Source organism: Rhineura floridana, chromosome 10, assembly GCF_030035675.1.
Source record: "Rhineura floridana isolate rRhiFlo1 chromosome 10, rRhiFlo1.hap2, whole genome shotgun sequence".
Lineage (NCBI taxonomy): Eukaryota > Metazoa > Chordata > Lepidosauria > Squamata > Rhineuridae > Rhineura > Rhineura floridana.
The window spans coordinates 15,812,765-15,831,892 of NC_084489.1; the positions used below are offsets into that span (position 1 = coordinate 15,812,765).

General features: G+C 40.9%; 1 protein-coding gene across 2 annotated transcripts in view; it reads left to right on the plus strand.

Moving 5' to 3' along the window:
* The first annotated feature begins 749 nt into the window (after nucleotides 1–749).
* The window catches only part of DCLK3 (doublecortin like kinase 3), a 49,997-nt gene continuing 31,618 nt past the window's right edge, over nucleotides 750–19,128 (plus strand). The window contains exon 1 of one of the 2 annotated variants that reach the window (XM_061587062.1): nucleotides 750–1,108. In XM_061587062.1, the coding sequence (XP_061443046.1) occupies nucleotides 1,024–1,108 (85 nt within the window). In that variant the 5' untranslated portion in view covers nucleotides 750–1,023. Of the gene's footprint in view, nucleotides 1,109–8,635; nucleotides 8,722–19,128 lie in introns of those variants that run through there. The other variant, XM_061587061.1, reaches the window with a different exon arrangement.

Sequence of the window (19,128 nt, forward strand, 5' to 3'; positions counted from 1 at the left end):
AATTCAGCCAAGTGCAGGTATTCCAGAATTCTCCCTTCCCCCTGCACAACTTTTAAAGATACAGAAGAACTCTTGGAGGCTGGGCCTGGCAATCAAGAGGTCTTCTGTATCTTTAAAAATTGTGCAGGGGGTAGAATTCCACCTTGTGGTTTTTCTCATTACAATGTTGCAAGAACACAGGCACTTGGCTGAATTTTCTCTTCTACTAAAGGTACAGGATCAGTCTCAGGCCAGGAACCTGGCAACCCTATTCCTGATCTACAAGAGGATCTCTTCTCTTATTCCGTGACTGCTAGGCTTACTCAGGAGACTTTGGCGAGGTATCTTGTCCAAAGCTTTTTGACAGTCCGAGTACACCTGTTGAATTTCCACACAGCTGTTAATGACACAGAGTGTAAGAGCACAACTGGAGCGACTCTGCTGCTCAAATATATTTATTTATCATTTATTACATTAATATCCTGACTCGCCTCCCTTCCCCCATGCATCTATTAGTTCTAGTACTATTTTTTTAGTCGCTATTTTTTTTTCTTGTGTGTGTCTTTCACAGAGGCGCGGTGGACAGATATGCAACAAGTTCAGAATTACAGCTTTTCCTGGCCACGCATTGGGGGAAAAGCTCTCCCTGTTGAATTATTGCCTGTTCCGCGATCTCCCATGGAGACCCGCACCCGTTTCGGATTAGCAAAGGGATCCCAGTTTGTGCCTTCAGGCCATGCCCAGCTGGGAATAAATTCCTGCGTCTAGGGGAGACTGGATGGGCTTGGGTGGGAAATAAAGTTTGAGTCGAAAGTGGCGGGAAAGACGCAGCAGCAGCAGGCAGCCTTAGGGCCAAGAGACGGCGGAGTTTACGCTGGGCGCGGCGGCTTGCGGGGTGTGGTGCCACCTCCCTCCTCCGGGCGCTCCAGGGAGCGGACCAGCCCTCTCGGCGGAGGAGGCGTTGCTTTGCCGTCTCTTCAGTCTGTCGCCGTCGCCAGAGCGTGAGGAGACAGAAGGAAGGCGAAGAGGGAACCGGGCAGAGCCATGCCTGCCGCTGCCCCGCCGCTCCCCTTGCACCCCGCAGCGGGCCTGGGAGGCTCCTGCGGCTGCCCCTCCTCCAGCCATCCCGGTGAGTGGTCCCTCGCGCCGTGGAAACTTCCCGCCCCCCTTAAGTCGTCACATCTCCTGGCCGGGTAGCTGATCCCTTTCTCTCCGGGACCTTCACGGTCCGCTTTCGAGTCTCTCCCCCCCCCCCCCATATCGGCTGCGTGGATTTTGCACGCCATTCCCGGGAGTTTTTGTCGTTCTGTACTCATAAACATTTGCAAGGGGAGACAAAAACGTGCCGGGAGAAAACGTGCTGGAGTAAATCCCCGCCCGCCTACAGATGATATTTCTCTTTACCACCCACCCCCTCGCGCCTCTCTTTTATGTGCTGTCGCGTAAATCTCTTTGCTTCGGATGGTTAACTTCGGGGCGGGGCAGTTTTCAACAGGATCCTAACACGGGATTAGCCACTGCATTTTCCGGATTGCTCGACTTCGGGAAAGGGGGGAAGATTTGTTATGAAAAGGTTAAGAGGATTTAAGCCTCTTCTGGGTTTCCTAGCTTCATAGTCCTTGGAAGAATCTTGGTCTGAAAAGGCGGTCTAAGTAGCGACTTGTTCTCCATCTCTGACATAACCGTTGCAGACTCCTTTTTTTCTGCAGGAGTTCCGACAATAGATCAAATCGCGGCAAGTCGGCACTCTGGCATTTTGTCATTTCTCTGTTTCTTGCCCACGAAGAACAGTACAGTAGTAGTAATAGTATTGCTAGTAGTAACGATACATTGTTTTAAATCATAGAAGCGAACATCGTTAAGGTTATTTTGCAAAGGCTTAAACAGTGACTCGTAATATTGTGCAGAGGGAGCCTAATTTAGTCACCCCAGTGATGTGAGCTCAATGTCTTTCTTTTCATTTGCAGCAGGGTGGGTTGGAGAGAGTTTTGTGAGTTCCTCTATTTGGTCTTGGGGCATCTAGTTTCCTGGGATAAAAGGAACAAAAGAGCCCTTCCAGTGCTCTCTGATTCCTGAGAGCATGTAGGTCTGTTGCCCCCACTTCCTTCTACTGGTGGCTAGGTGATCAGGTGTAGTAGTTGTCAAGATTATGGGAGTAAGTAAGGGTAGGCAGAAGACAGACTGTGTGTGGTCCACTGGGGAATTAAAGGCCAATGTGTGGTGGGCCACCTGTTGAGATTTTTGCAAAAGAATGCCAGACTTGGTGAATCATGATTACAACTTCTACAGTTGCTTAATGCTAATTAGTTGGTGCCTAAATGTTAGTGTCTACATTTATATATCCTCCTGCTTCATAAAATACATAATGCATTAGTAGACTGTGGGGGCTCTATTTTTCAGGCAACTGTTTCACCACCCTCTCTGGTGTTCTCCTTCCATGCTGTAGGTGCAGGATAATATAACTGCCCCCCTGGGGCAGTATTTTTCAAACTCAACGGGCCCCCCTCCCATCTTGATATCAGCCGTCTGGTACACACAGACTAGCATGCTGAGATATTGGTCTGCTGCCAAGTGCGAGGATCTGTGGATTAATCCAGCACTTGTATTAGCTTGCTGTTCTTCTATTTCTGACACCCCTCCTAAAGCCCTTTACTGGAAACTTCATTGGAACAAAGCTGGTACGCTTCCACACCCCAATAAGGATGGGATAATGGGGCAGTTACCCAACCAATTCAACTTGGATCAATAACGGCCCTTTACTTGGGGATATTCAACCCATCTCTGTTCAGGCTGGAAGAAGCAGGAATCCATTTCCTTCATGGTCCTGTCCTGTTCTAGAATTTATTTCCCATGAGACGGTTGTCTCCTGAAAGCCATTGCTTTGGTGGCAGGGCTGTTGGTTGCAAAGTTGCTACAGTGTTCGGATTGCAGCAGGGACAACTTCTAACAGGCTGAAACTAAACCCCGACAAGACCGAGGTATTGCTCGTGGGTGACAAGAGAAGGTTGGGAGACATTCACTTGGTGCTTAATGGGGTGAGATTACCCCTTAAGGACCAGGTCCGCAGCCTAGGGGTCATTCTTGACTCCCAGCTGTCCATGGAGGCTCAGGTTTCGGCAGTGAGCTGGACAGCTTGGTATCAATTACATCTGATACAGAGGCTGCGGCCCTACCTTCCTATGCATCTGCTCCCACAAGTGATACAGGCCCTGGTCTTCTCTCACTTAGACTACTGTAATGCGCTCTACGTGGGGTTACCCTTGAAAACGGTCCGGAAATTGCAGCTGATGCAGAATGCGGCGGCACGCTTGATAAAGCGTAGCCGTCACCGGGATCACATCACCCCGGTGTTGGTAGACCTACACTGGCTGCCTGTGGTGTACCGGGCCCAATTCAAGGTGTTGGTGTTGACCTTTAAAACCCTATACGGTTTCGGCCCAGTTTATCTGAAGGACCGCCTCCAGTATCACCAATTAGGCCGCCTTACAAGATCTGCCACACAGGACCTCCTTGCAGTCCCACCGGTCAAAACAGCTAGGCTGGTGCGGACCAGGGAGAGGGCGTTCTCGGTTGTGCCCCCCACCCTCTGGAATTCTCTCCCTTATGATCTTCGACATGCCTCCTCCCTGATGGGTTTTCGCCGAGCTCTTAAGACCTGGCTATTCAGGCAGGCCTATGGGAATCTTGGGGTGGATTAGCTTGCTGATGTATTAATTGATGTTTCTTGATGTTGGATTAACTGAAATTATGTTTTGGATTGTTATTGTATTTCATTATGTTGTTGTAAGTCGCCTAGAGTGTCCGTTAATTCGGACAGATAGGCGACTAACAAATAAAATTTTATTATTATTATTATTACTAACACAAATGCAGAAGCAGGACCTAAGTGTTCATCTCTGTGCAGAATAGTAGATGTAGTTCTTTAGTGTGGGATACAGCACATGGGTAGTTCTTCAGCAATAGAATTCAGAGTCCTTTTTCATGCCATCTCCAGCTGGGAGCATTTTTAGGATGGATTTAAATAACGTTGGCTGTGTTCAGTTTTGTGCTTCCTAATGAGTTACTTTCTGTATCTTCCTTTTCAAAACTTAATATTTGGAAAAGAATATTTAATTAGAGAATCCTGCAATAGGCTCTTGTTATGGAAGGTGGAATGATTGTGACTGGAGAAAAAGACAAATATTGCTTCACAGATTTTCAGTTAGTTTTTCATTCAAAGTAGAGTCATGCTGTGCTCATTAAAAACCTCTTCTAGTGTCAATCTGAGTCAAGGGCACATGGGACAATTTGCATGTCATATTAAACCGTAGTTAAAAACTATACTTTTAATGTGAATGCACAGTGTGCTAGTACATGTGGGTCAGAAGTTCTTGCTCTGCTGCTCCCCTGCTCCTGTTGTATCTGTTTGTTGCCAGGTCCAGTGGGTGATCAACCACTGCCCTGAAGGTGGGTGGATCTTGTAGAGAAAGAAGTCTGAAGACAGTAATGAAATTACTTTTTATTTTATTTTTTGTTTTAACAGGATAGCGGTACACATTGCTAATATCATTCATACTCGCACAAGCACATGATGGGGGGGGCTAGCACCAGTGTGGCCCATTTGGTTAAGGGGAAGTTGTTGGCAATGCACTTTTAACAAGCCAGAGACTGCCTTGTTCTGATGTCCAAACCTGGCCTTGTGGTTTGTACTTGAGTGATAACCATGGTTTGTTCTTCGCGTACTGCATGTGGTTTGGAGAGAAACAAACCAGAGCCCAGAGGTGAGAGCGGAGCAGAGTGAAAACGTTTCAGCAGTGTGGATGAGCTTGCTGTGTATTCACATCATAGTTAAAAACAAACTATGTTTTTAATGTGATGTATGAACTAGGGCACTGTTTTCATGTATTCTACAAAAAACACCTTTAAAAAGTTGTTTTGAACTGTTGTCATAGTATACATGATGTTATAGTAGCTTGTGATTATTGGGGTGCATGTTAAAGACACTTTGAACAAAGTAAACATTTCTTAAGAACTTCTTGGAAGGAAAATTGAATCTGGTTCTGTGTATGCTGCTATCCATTTTGTTCATTAAAAAGAAAGAAGAAAAGTCTAATAAATTGTAGACAGGTGTGGTTCATCTGGTGGATAGGAAAATCCAAACCTTTCAAAATTCCAGTTGTTTCTTTTATAGGAAAAAAATAAGTATATCTTCTTGTTTCAATTCTACTGAAAATAATCCTTTTTTAAAAGTGTGGCTGCTCTAAAATTCAAGAGCTTTGAATGAGAAAAAGAATTAGACAACTCAGATGAAATAGATATAGATTTCTACAGACATTTTTTGGCCATGTTTGCAGTCTTTGCATAAAATAAATGTGTTGTAGTCACTTGAGAGACAAGCAAACAGCAGGCTTTTTGAAGGTGTTCCCCAAGTTATGTATTTTTTTCACTCATGCATATCTGCCTTTAGGAGAAGCGTAAGTTTTTTGTTTTGGCTTTCCACTCCTCTCTATCATGGTCATTCCATATCCGTACAGCTGTGGCTTCCGCTAAGACCATGTCTAAGGCTCTCTTCCTTTTTTTCCCCTCAAAGGCGGGCAATACATTCCTGCTGCCACCAGAGTCTTTCTTGCCAAAATTGCTGCACAACTTCTCTATGGTGCCCCAATTTGGATAAAGGACTTCGGCCCCAAAATCGAAGCTGTTCTCTCCAGCTTTCTTCGCCTAATTTTTGGAGTCCCCCGTTGTGTTACAAATGCAGTACTACGGCTGGAAGTTGGTCTTCCATCCTTAGACTGCCTTTCTTGGACTCGAACTTTATGTTTTTGGTTCAAGGTGGCTCAAGCAACCCCCTCCTTTGGCTATCTCAATGCCATTCAGAAAGACTGTTTCGTCAGTTCATGGGCTAAAGCCATTCAGCATAAATTATCCTCTCTCGGTCTTTCTTCGGACTTCTTAGCCTTATTTGACTACTGTTCAGCCAAAAGGATCATTGTTAATCGCATAAAGGACATTGACCTCCAACGAGATGTAGCAAATGCCACCAAAATATGTTCTCCACTTCATTTAGGCCTAAAGTTTCATTCCCCTTTCCCAGCTCACTACTTGGAGTTTTTAGATTTCCCATGCTATAGATTGGTTTTTACTAGGGCCAGATTTAATTGCCTAGCATCTGCCTTTCTTGACGGCCGCTATCGCGGGGTACCCTACGATAACCGATTCTGCCCCTGCCGTCAGAAGGACATCGAATCTGTGTTTCATTTTTTTTTATTTGCCCATTTTATTCTAATGAACGTACCAGGTTCTTAAACCCTATGGTTGAGAAACTGCCGGGAAGTTCAACAGCCGAGAAGCTGAAACTTCTCCTTTCAGGCACAGACAAGCTTTTAACTATTGGGGTGGCCAAATTCCTCCACGCAGCCCAACTTATACGTAAAAACCAAGTCCCATAAGTCTAGGTTGGTGCCCCCATTTTTGTTTTTATTTCTGTATCCTGATTGACATTGTTTATTTTAATTTTATATTGTATACCAGGTCTGTGACTGTACAATAATAAATGAATGAATGTTTTGGCTTTCACTTTTAAGTTGCCTTGGTATTACATGCTGAATGACTGAGAGAAATACTTGGGGAACCAATGGGGAAGGCTTGAGTGAAGGTGGCTTCTCTGTGCCATCTCAGAGCTAGCAGCCTTAGCCTGCAGAATTTCTGTCTGGATCTTCTGTCCTTGTCCAGCTGTGTAAAACCTTGTCTTTTTATTTCTGCCGTAGCCTACTAAAAGTCAGGAATCTCTCTTGGCTCTTAACTCCTCACTGTAATGGAACCAAATCTGGGCTCCCAGCTAAATAGCAAGCTGCTGGTTTCCCCTCAGCAACTTGAGTGTATGATATATATGTACTAAGCTTGTTGTGAAGTAAGGAGTGTCGCATGTTTCAAATACTATAAATAGATGCATGAACATTATGGAATCAAACTGTATAGATGGTATTAGTGTAGTGAGTGGTTTCTCTAGATGAGTCTTGGATTCCCATTGAATACTTCAAAAGAAATGTGTAACATTTTCATTCTTTGAAGGTTTGGTAGATATAACTATGAAAAACAGTTTGAACAGTTATTGGTGTTCCTTTTAATATAACATTTTTTGTATTGTGTGAATATTTTTGCTCTTGGGTCCAGAGCTATGAGATAAGGATAAAAAATGTTCCCTTGGTAGAAAAGCATCTCCTAGATTGTGGGGCTTCTTGCACCTTCCTTAGTGCTTAGCAAGCTATCCTCTTTCAGTTCAGTCTGTACAAGAAATGTAATTATTGATAAGAAGGACAATTTGGATATCCTATCAAAATCTAAGTAGTGCTAATTTGTAAGTGGTGAGTTCCTCTCCACAAGAGAGAGATGTGATGCAGTTGCACAGTGATGCTATTTGTACAGTGTCTCTTATGAGGTTCTTATGATCAAGAGGTATATGTCCTTAAAATAAGATGTTTTACTCAGTACTCAGCATGCTGGTTGAAAAGCAAGACTCACAAAGGCCTGCAACAAACCAGAAAGCAAGTAACTAAAACTGAGTCTTTGGGGAGAGGAGGAGGAGAAGGAAAGTGCTTGAGCCCAAGGTTTGATCACTCAACTCATGTAATGCCAGGTCATGACATTACATGACCCTTATGGCTGAATTCAAACTTTATGTTCTGATCCTCCAGATCATAGGTTGGAGCACTTAGAACAAGCCATGAACTTGTTTCCTCATCCATTTCTGGGTTTGCTCTAAATAGCCTGCCATAATGGCTGAATTTGGCAACCTGTATTTTGTGTTAATCTCCAAATCAAACTCCAAACCAGACTTTGGAAAGATACCCTGTCCAGCATCAAGGCAAACTATGGATAGAGGAAAACCAGAAATGGAACAAGTTATTTCCATGGGGTAGAGGAAGGACTGTGGTTCAGTAGGCTCTTGCATATTTTCAAGTGTGTATCTAACAAACTGTGCAAGCTTTAACTGTGATCTCACTTTACTTTTGCAAATTCAGTGTGTGAAAAAAGCGATTTTCCTGAATGTATTAGTTGTAATCCTGATATAAAAAATAATGCTTACACCCCCCAAAAGCAGGAAGCTTCTCTTTCTCCTCCCCCTCCCATGTTGCACAACTATTAGTTGTAAATGATGTTTTTAAGTTGGATATGTTTGTCTGATTTAACTGCAGTCTTTGATTATGTTTTGTGTATGGAAAAATGTTGAATAGATTATTTTTAAAACATGCAACAACAAAGAAAACGGGAAGCAGGTAAACTGGTACAAATAGAGTGTATTGGGAGCCAAGAAGAAATGTTTACCGGACAAAAGATGCCATACCTCTGTTCAGAGCTTGGAAGTAATTCATTAGGAAAAACAAACTGCTTGTAATTTATTACTTTTTAAAGGAACAAGTGGGTAATTTCTTTACATTTTGATTGTAATAGAATGAGGAGTAATTTCATTACTTTTGGGCTGTAATTGTAATGTTTCCAGCATTACTCTTAGGCATTACTTGGGATGGGGAGCAGGGGAAACATTCTGCTCCTCTGATTCGTGGATACAAATCATGTGCTTCTGCACAGCCTTGCTCTTCCCTCATACTCTATGGGTGTTGAGGAGGTGGAGAGTGAGATGGTGTGGAGGGGAGAACAAAATGGCTAAAAAAAATAGAAGGTGGTGGAGAAGAATGGAGTGGAGGGGGAAAGGAGCTGGAGTGCAAGGAGGCAGCAGCAGAATGGACATGAAGAACGATGGAGGTGAGAGATGATGACTTGTTTGTGTGTATTAATACTGTGTTTGTACTTGGTGCGAGGGAGTAGCCCTTCGTGGCTACTTTGCTGCATTTGCAGTTTTAACTTTTTTGCACCCCAGGGCAGGGTCCAGGAGGTGGTTGAATGAGAGAGACTATGCTTGCTGGCTGAGAATGTGTGTGTGGGACGGGGTTGCATGTGGTTTAGCATGCAAAACTCTAAGCAGTGGCCTCTGCCTCCCCTCTCTTACCAGTGGGGAGAGATGAGAGACCACTATTGCTAGCTAGCTGGCTGCCCAGAAGTAGCAGGGCTGCTGAGAGATCAAGGAGCAGAGTTAAAAGCCTCCTCACAGCTGTGGCTTCTGGGCTAGCGAGGGGCAGGCAAAAGTTGCAGCAGCAAACAGCCAGGGTCCTAAGAACTGCTGCTTCCAGTTTTCTTTCTTGCCCTTCCCTTCTTCCTAACAGCAGGATGCATCTTCATTGCCTGAGGAAGGTATTCCCTGGAAGTTCTTTGTGCAAATTAAAAAATCCCAAACAGGCACCGATTAAAAATCATGGTAGTTCAGTACAACATATACAAGTCTAAGGCTCTTTATGTTTAATGGCGCTTACTCCCAGATAAATCAAATTTGGTATAGGATTGCATTAATTAGGAAAAATAAGGACTGGTTGAAGCCTTGAAGCTGTACTAATTTGCGGGGGGGGGAGAGAAAAATATGACACTTTATAGTACAAAGATGCATCAATCTGGTTAAGCCAAGTAAAATTTGATGCCTGTAATACCTGCAATCCAGTACATGTCTGCTCAGAAATAAGTTCCTTTGGGTTTAATGGGACTTATTCCCAGGTGAGTGTGTGTGCTCCAGTACATACTTGCCTGGGAATAAGTCCCATTGAACCCAATAGAGCTTACTTTTGAGTAGACATGTATTGGATTGCAGCCTTACTTTCCTTTTGTAGCCATTTTAATTCTGCCTTTTGTATATTCACAACAGCCATGTAAGGTAGGTTAGGCTGAGAGTTAGGGACTTGCCCAAGGCAGTAAATAAACATAATCAATGATGAGTAAAAAATTAAAATGTGAAAATGCTGATGCTTGAACTATTTTTTTTGCTGTTTGTCAAGGCTTTGTGTGTGTGCTTTTCATGTCTGTCTCATAACTTTTGATTTGTGCATGCCATGACCATTGCCTCCCCCAGTTATCTTTGGAACAACCCTGTGAGGTAGCTTTGGCTGAGACGATATATGTATATAAGTAGCAGTTGGTAGTTGTAGTTGGTACAGCATTAATAAAGTATAGGCCCTGAAATGTATTCTGGTGGAGCCCAGTCCTATACATGTCTACTCCAAATTAAGCCTCATTGAGTTAAATAGATATATGGGATTGCAGATCAATTTTTACTTCTGAAAGGAACGCACTGTCAGAATTTAAGAGAATACTTTTCTAGACATGTTTGAAATAGGTGGTGAGGGAGTTGTGTTAATCTAATTGGGTCATCAATTTAGTGCCCTCCAGATGTTGCTGGACTACAACTCCCATCAGTCTCAGACGACATAACCAGTTAACAGGAATGATGGAAATTGTAGTCCTACAACATCTGGAGGGCACCACGTTGGCAGCATTTCAAGTGTAAAACTTGATTTCGAGTGAAAAAGAATGTGTGTGTTGGGGTATCACCATTGCTGGGTGGGGGGGTGAGATTGTTATTCCATTCTGTTAATCTTATGGATAAAAACATTTATTCTACTGCCCTCTGTCTATGTGTGCTTATTTTTAATGTTGTTTTAGGCACCTTGTAGGCACTCCATTTTTTTAAAAAAGCAACTTAAGTGTAATTGTAGCAATTACTTTTGAGTAAAGGTAAAGTAATCAGTTACTTTCAGAGCAATTGTAATGGTAATTCATTACTTTTTGGGGCCATGTAACAGTAATTGTAATTTATAACTTTTTAAAAGTAATCTTCCAAGTTCTGCCTCTGTTAGTTTCCAGGGGATTAGTAGCTAGTAGCAAAAGGAAGAAGCAAGAAAGAAGAGATTTTACAATTAAAATGTGTGCACTGACTTTCCTGATACAAACTAGAGAAAACAAGATAGTCCCTTATTTATGTTAGTACGTTAAGTAAGATAATGATTGCAGTCATCATGCTAATTATGTGAAAAGATGCAGAATGCTTTTCTCTCCCACCTTTCTTTCCTTCTAGATATTTTTCTTTTTTTCCTTGTTGGTCTCTTTCTTCGCTTTTCTCTTGAAGTAGTTCAGTTAACAACAAAGAATAAATGTCTTATGTGTTGGCATTAGGCTGTACTGCCTAAGGATGTTTTCATCAGGTCTGGAAAGTTACAAGCATGTGTTTTGAGAAGCAGTCTTATCTGCCATGTCTGGCCTGAGAGAGCAGACTTGAAGGTCAGACAGGTTGTCATGGTAACGGGAGATAACAGCTGGGAAAGTTGTAACAGAGTCCATGTGTTGTCGTCTTCTGAATTATGCCTCTGAGCTGAGAGGCTGTCTTTTGTGGTTTATCTATGGAGAGAGATGTACCAGAAGGGGGGTGACTGAAGAATCTCTACATGTATTTACTCTTAAGCCTCTGGCCTTAATGTCTTTCAATAAAGACTCTTAACATGCTCTGAAGAAGTTTCTTGCTCAACTTAACTCCAACGTAATGTATGCTGTTTCACACAACAACGCACACAAGCCAACATTATGACACAACCTTTTGTGGACTAGGGTTCACAAATCTATCAGAATCTTGGGAATGATCCACTTTTGGGTATGTAGAAAGGAGCTTCAGTTGACCAGAATTGTAGCTGGGGTGGGGGAAAGCTTTGAGGCTTGACCCCTGGACCCCAAACTTAGAGGCCTTTTCCTTGAATTTTCAGCTTTTATATCAGAAAATTTGTGTCTGATCATTTTTTTGTGCAGAGACATAAGAACAAAACAAGACTGTTTCTCACCCCATTGTTTCTGGTCAGTGTGCAAAGGTTGAGATGATTAACAATGGTTCGAAATTGTTTTAAATTGTCATTTTATTATCATTAAGTTAAAACAATTAGACTTTGTATTTTTTGTTGTTGCTATTTTGCACTGAAGTAAGATCACCTCCCCCTGCAAATTTCTAGCTACAAGCCTGCATATTTGCTTTCTGTCTTGCTTTTGTTGCTGGAGTTACCACTGTTTTTCACTTTCCTATAATTTTTTTCAAATGAGGTAGTTGCACTTTAAATATACCTACACATTCCTTTCTTTGTTCCCTAAAGAGCTATGCAAGGCATGACAATTCACACATAATGGATTGAGTAGGAGGGTGCTGGAGATTTGTTGAGGGAGACACATGGATATCTGAGGAAAAAGAAGTTGTTGTACATCAGTCTACAGATTACTTTTTACATGATCCATTGTTCCAAAATAACAGTGCCCTAACTAGCATCTGATCTTGTTTAGGTGGATTGAAAAGAAGGGGAGAAAAACTTGCAGAATAAGTAATGGCATGGTCATCATCTTGGATGTGGAAAGGTGGTCTCAATGATGCTTTCAGTGGGCTAAGTTTACGAAGCTGCCTTGTGCCTAGTCAAGTAACTGGTCCGTCTAGCTTTACACAGGCAACAACACTCTAGTGTCTTGAGCGGGCGTCTTTCCCAACCCTACCTGGAGATGCCTGGGATTAAACCTAGGACCTTCTGAATGCCAAGTATGTTCTCTGTTAACTGAGCTATGGTCTTTCCCCTCACTTTGTGATCAGTGGTAAGTAATCTAGGATTTGTAGCCTGTGCAAATAAGAGCTGTTGATTTCAGCCTGTAAAACAATAGGATGGTACATAAATAGGAAAGGGATTGTGCCTTTCTGCACATAGACTGACCAGCATATATAGTATGATTTTCCTAAGTAAAATTCTGTCAAACACTGAGGAATGTAGGTGATTGTTTAGTATGATTGGGCCCTTTCGTTCTTTGCTGTTGTGCTTGACCTAAGCATTGAACCTCCACAGTCTTGCTGACTTCCTTCCATGTGATAGAAAATGATGAATTTCAAAAGGAAAAAAAAATAGCAACTGTCTCTTGTGCATAAACATGCAAATAATAAAAACCTCCTCCCCTTGCCTCCTTCTTCCTCCGCTCCCTCCCTCTGCCCTTCCTTCTCCCCTACCCCTACTCTTTCTCCTTCCTTTCCCCTTCTCTGTGGTCAGTTTCATGTGTCCTAAGCATGATTGCAGAAGAGAAAATCCCATTGAACTCTATAAGCATGCAAATGATTAATCCATTCTCAGCAAACTTGCACAGGATCCCATTTCGAGACCTGACCTCCTCTTTGAGATATTGTACTGCCCTACAAATTTGTCAGAATGCAAACACAATTTGGATCCACTTGCTGTGTAGCTTGGAAGAATTTGGTAACGTGCCTCTGAGCATATGGTGAGTGGTGGCAACACCTGCAATCCGCCTAAATAACAGAATGAGACATGTGGTGCTCTTGTTTTAGCACGGAGAAAGCAACAACATTAAGACAGTTGATATAGTTCAGATAGTCACTTTAAATATGTTTGTTTACTTTGTAATTTTAGTGATGTTTCCTATAGTAAATCATTTTCTTTTGCTTCTGTTTCTGTGAATATGTGAAGTACAGCAACACCTTGCATAGTTTACTAAAAAAATTCCAAAAACAATTGTGGAGTAATGGCCCTGACTATTCTGCAGAATAATCTCCAGTGGACATGAGGAGTGTCCCAGTTTGCACATGATAAAACAGTGGGAGGTGAAATATATTCTAGCAAGGTGTGCTCTATGTTTTTAATTGACTATGCCCACCTTTCCTTAAGTAGAGTCGTTTAAGCATAGCAGGCTTAAAACATGCATCTTGGGCAGTCCAAGTTTGTTTTTTCGAATAGCTAGAGTCATTGCTGAAGTAGCAACATATTGTAATCAGTCTGATTTTACATCAAACTGCAGTGTCAGATTCAACTGTTAATGCACCCAAAATAGAAATAGAACATAACCTCCAGTGTGAAACACAGAAGGCTGTCTTCATCATCATGTGACATTGACCAATAAAAAGGCCTTGAGATTAATGGAAATTTGACAGATTTCTAGGACGCATATTGAGAGAAATAAATGTTCTAGCTTAGATCCTCTGTAGAAACAGTAGTAGCAGGAAAGAAATAAAGCAAGAACAACACCAACAAACATACAAAAAAATGTAATTCTCCATCTTTGGAGAAATAGTCTTGATTGCAGGTGTTGCCACCACTCACCATAGGCTCAGAGGCACATGTTACCAAATTCTTCCAAGCTACACAGGAAGTGGATTGGACTGTGAAAGACCAACCCAAATGGTGTTTGCATTTTGACCAATTTGTAGGGCAGTCCAATATCTCAGAGAGGAGGTCAGGTCTTCTGCTCCCATGGTGCATTCACTATAGCTTCCCAATTTCCTTGCTTTTTAAAGTTTGATAGAAATATCTGTTGGCTATAGGTATAAACTGCAAGGATTTTTTGTGCCTGTTAGTGAATATACAGAACACGATTGACTTAATACAACAGGACAAGTATCTGTGATTATTTTACTTACAGTGGCAACAAATTTTGTAGATTCATAGACAGCCAGAGTAAACAAATCTGTCAATATTGAAAATGGGCTTCTATACAAACATTAACAAAATGTTAAAATATTTTTGCACATAAAAATTATTCATTTAATCATGAATATTCATATTATAAGAAAACTGCAGAGTGCTTCTTCTGCCCAAACAAATGATGCTTTTTTGCCCAATTGTCCACCATGTTGTTTTTTACTTTTGATTTTTCTTTGTAATTTTACTTCTGGATGTCTAGAGGATGTTTTGTTTAGTTGTTTGCTGTGTTTGTTATGAATTTTCTTTGGATTTTTGTAGCTGATATTTATGTGCAATGTTTATTTTGATACTAAAGAGGATGTTCTATTAATTGTGTTTTATAGAATGTAAAATTCCCTGGTATTTTTGGTTTTGCAGTTTATTTAAATTTAAATTATGTTGTCAACTGCTTAGAGTTTTCTTTAAACTTAAGTGGTATATAAATTGTCAAAATAAAATAATTTTTTTTTCAGTGGTGCGGTTTTTTCAGTGGTGGCCTCCCTAGCTATGTAATACTCTCCCTATGTAGGGATGTTCTCAAAAAATCACATTGTTGTCTTTTGGGCATCAGGTTAAGACTTTTCCGTTTCCCCTTTTAAGATGTGTTTTTTAAAGTCCTGAAGGTACAGTTCATAGTTTTAACTGTATGTATTTGCTGAGCGTTTCAGTTCTATGCTGTAAATATTTTATTGTGCTTGTTCAGTTGTGCTGGTTTTGTGTCTGTCTCTTAAGGGTTGTTATAGTATTGTTTTAGTTTTATTTTGTATTTATTTGTACAACACCTCAAGAAATTGTTTTATGAGGAGTCTCAAATATAATTAATAAATAATACAATTAAAATTTGTTTTATCACATTTGTATCCTGCCCTTCTTTAAGGATCTCAAGGAAGCTTACAACAGATAACTCCGTTTACCCTTATGAGTCCTGTGAGAGAGCTTTGGTTGAATGCTCATTACTCATCATTTGGCGCCTTGTAAACTTTTTGGTTCAGAACCTAGGTTTTCCCACATTCAAATTCTAGCCACTAATAGACTACGTTGGCTCAGTACTTCACACCAGCAATTTGAGTTACTTCAGATCCAAAACTACTACAAAAGTGCTAAGCTGTAGTATACCTAAGTGTATGCTATAGTGTATCCTTTGTTGCTGCAAGGCCTCAATTTTTGATTCTGCAAATAAGCTGCTTGAGTGGCAGATCATTTTCAGAAGGATTATTGAAAGCCTCCTTTATGTGTACAGGTAATTGCTTGCATTAGTGCCATAATTGCACTAAATGAAATTATACTAGGAACAGAAGGAAGTCAGGAAACATTCCCAATTTTTAATTCACAATGAAGCAAATTATTCATAGGTAAGATAAACAGCTTTCAGACACTGTACAAAACTGTATTTAATCCAATAAACTATTTAAGTAAAGAGAATATAGGAAGCCTCCCTTGAGTCAGACTGCCTTTCTGACGCCAGGGCTTCGATCTTCTGTTGTCTGTATTTTCTTTTAAATAAGTATCGGCTCTTAACCTGCTTTGAGAAAACATTCACCCTTGCATGCAACGCTCTGCCACTGAGCTATAGCCCTTCCCTTCCAACAGACTTCTTCAGTCTCCCACCCATTTAAAACAGGAGCAGGTTCTAAAGGAGTCTGTTTGACTCCTTGCAGTGTTCTGTGGATAATTACATTTGTGAGATGATATAAGCCACCCTCAAGCAACAGAAAAATAATTCAAAGATCATAAATGTGAAGCATGAGAGCTAATGCATAACATTGATTTCCTTTTGTTGAGACACTTTGTTAGTAGCATTTGAACTGCATCCCCAGGATTTTACTACTTAGTCCACTTCATGAAATATTTTATTTTGGGAGTTTTTCATTGACAGTGCATTTTAGCGTTCTCATTACAAGAATGGTTTTCTTTGATTTCTAAGAGCTGCTGCAGTGAAAGCTCTCTTAACCATTGTTTAAAAAATCTTTAATGGGCTGTGGGATCGTTTACTCACTACCTGCCCAGATCAAATTTCCCTCCTTTGATTTTTAAGAAAGTTTTGGATCTGTCTAGGAATCCTGGTTATGTACAAAACTTTGGCCCAGTATAGACAACCAGCTACTTGGTCATCTGTATTAATGAAAGTGACGTGTGGTTTTTTCCTGCCTCTTTCCCTTATGATGTGTGCTCAAGACCATGGGTAAGGCTTCCCCACTTAACCACTTGTTAAATTGGCCATCTGTATCAGCATTCCATGGCAGATAGCAAAAGAGTGGGGGAGGTATTTCCCTGAGCTATAGAATCTCATGGGTAGGGTTGTCTTTAAAGGAGCAGCTCATCTCCCCTGCTTTTTTAGCATGGTTTTCAGATTTTAAGTTTAAGAATATTTCGGATTACTATTACACGTGGTGTTGATATATTTTGAAATATATAAATATTTGCAACTTTTGTCAAGTATTGCTTAATATACACTTAAGCTTTCCTGTTTTAGAAGAATATATTAGAATAAATGAATTTCAGGCTTCATTACAGACAGAGATATCTGCTGAAATATGCAGGGCAGAGATAGAGGCCGCAATCACAGCATACATTTAGTCCACTATGTTTGTTTTAAATACTTCAAACAACAAAGTATCCTGGGACATGTAGTTTGTGATGGGTGCTGAGAGTGGTTAGACTCCTATTCTCCTCACAGAGCCACAATTCCTAGAGTGATTTAATAGTCAGTTCATCTTCCCAGGGCACTCTTGGAATTGTAGCTTTGCGAGGGGAATAGGGATCTCCTAACAACTCTCAGAACGCTTCACAAACTACACTTCCCAGGATTCTGTGGGGGAAACCATGACTGTCTAAAATGGAATAATGGCAAAATAAATGTATGGTGTGAATGTGGTGAGAGACTAAAGATGGAGTTTTGCTCCAGCCCATATGGAAATGGACTGCCTTCAAGTCTATCCCGATTTATGGTGACCCTATGAATAGGGTTTTAAGAGGTTCTAAATTTAACTCTGTAACGGTCAGAGTACTAGAGTCTCCCCCCATCCCCCAGCTATTAATTGAGAAACTGTAGTCCTTTCTCTGAAGGTACCGTTCTGTGTGTTGTGTGATGAGAGGGCTGTATGTGAATTTGAGATTAAGGTGTGAAATTTTACACAATAGGTAGCTTCACAGACTTAAAATCAACAGTCTGTAGTAAAACTGAAGTCTGTTTTTTCAAAGAGAATAACTCCAAAGAGAGAAATATATTTCATTGACCTTTTTGAAACACCGTTAATCAGTATGAATACACTTCTAATAGGTGAGAAGAGATTAATAATCTACTTCCCTAAATACAGAATTGGGAAGTAGTGGGAAGACATTGCAGCAATGCACGGAGGGCAAAGTCTTCACTCCAAAACAACTGGTCAGTAATTGGGAGTGAACTAACAGCAGCTACAAAGTGTAAAACTGGTCACAGTGGTCTGTATTGCTCCACTTTCGCAGTGGGCAATCTTTCCAACATCAACCACAATTGGTTGTCTTGTATTTGCCCTTGGTTGGCCTTGACCACAGTTAACTTGATGCGGATGTATCCCCATCTCTTGCCTTAATCACAGTTAAGGAAGTGGATGAAGCCCTCCGGCTTGTGCCTGCTCTGTCAATTTTGATTGAGACACCTAGCATTAAAATGGTACAGACCTACAAGAGACAAGGCTGAAACAGTGAACTGAACTGTTCTGGCAGGTTAGTCTCTCACTGTACTAGTGAGTTCTCACGCTATTAACACAGATGGTTCTTCCCTCCTTCCAAACCCTGGACAACTCTGGGTTGTATGCTGACTTCATACCTTCATTCCGTATGCATTGAGTAAGATATGTGGTTCTGAAAAATGACTGGCTCAGGTAAGTATATGATCTTGGGAAACGGGGAAAAATGCATGAAACCTTGCTTCCTTGGGTGTGTTCATTAACGAGTGCAAAATCAAGTGTACTAATCTTGTACTTGGATACTAAGTATGACACTTTTAGAATGGTAAAAGTATTTGAGTCTCAGAGTCTCAAATTTGCTTGTGTATGCATTGTTTTCTATTTTAATGTACACTAATTTTTGCTTTCTTAAATCCTCATAGCCTGTTTTTATTTCCACTTGCTGTCCAGAGGTTTCTATTTCTTAGGTGAATGTAAACAATGCCACCGTAAAATTCACTTGCTGTAAAAGGATGCCTGTGGTCACGTTTTGTTTCCATCTGACTAATTTAATACACTTGTTTGGTATCCTACCTTCTCTCTCCCTCTTTTTGTACAGTCTCATGCACACACAATGTACATTGGCCTTGCCAGTTGCAATTGTGAATAATTTACTTTTAAGGAACAAGAGATCGAAGTCAGTACCGTTCTAAAAGATTCAAGTTACATCTTACAGATAGTTACTTGTGCATTGCAGACCTGTGCGTGTTAGGTAAAGAAGCCATGGCATTACAAATGGCTATCCTGAACTGTGCTTATTTCAAGTGTGCATATGTAAGATTTTCTTTTCTTTAGTCTGCTTTTATGCAGTGATTTGTGAGTCTGTAACAGTACAATCCTTTGTGTACTGTAATTTTGGTATGGTTGGGATTAATGCAGTGACCTGAGTTCGGGTGGGGGCAGGCATGAAAGTGCTTGCAATTTAGTCATCAGGTTCATGAATTGACCAATGAAAGGTCTTTTGCATGATAATATACTAAATTATGGATCACTGGAAATATAAATTGAAATATCATTTTGGTAGCTATGGTCTTTCAAAGGCCTGGATGCATAATAAGTATGCATTTTGAAGGATTTTTTCCCCATTTGAGAGACAGTAT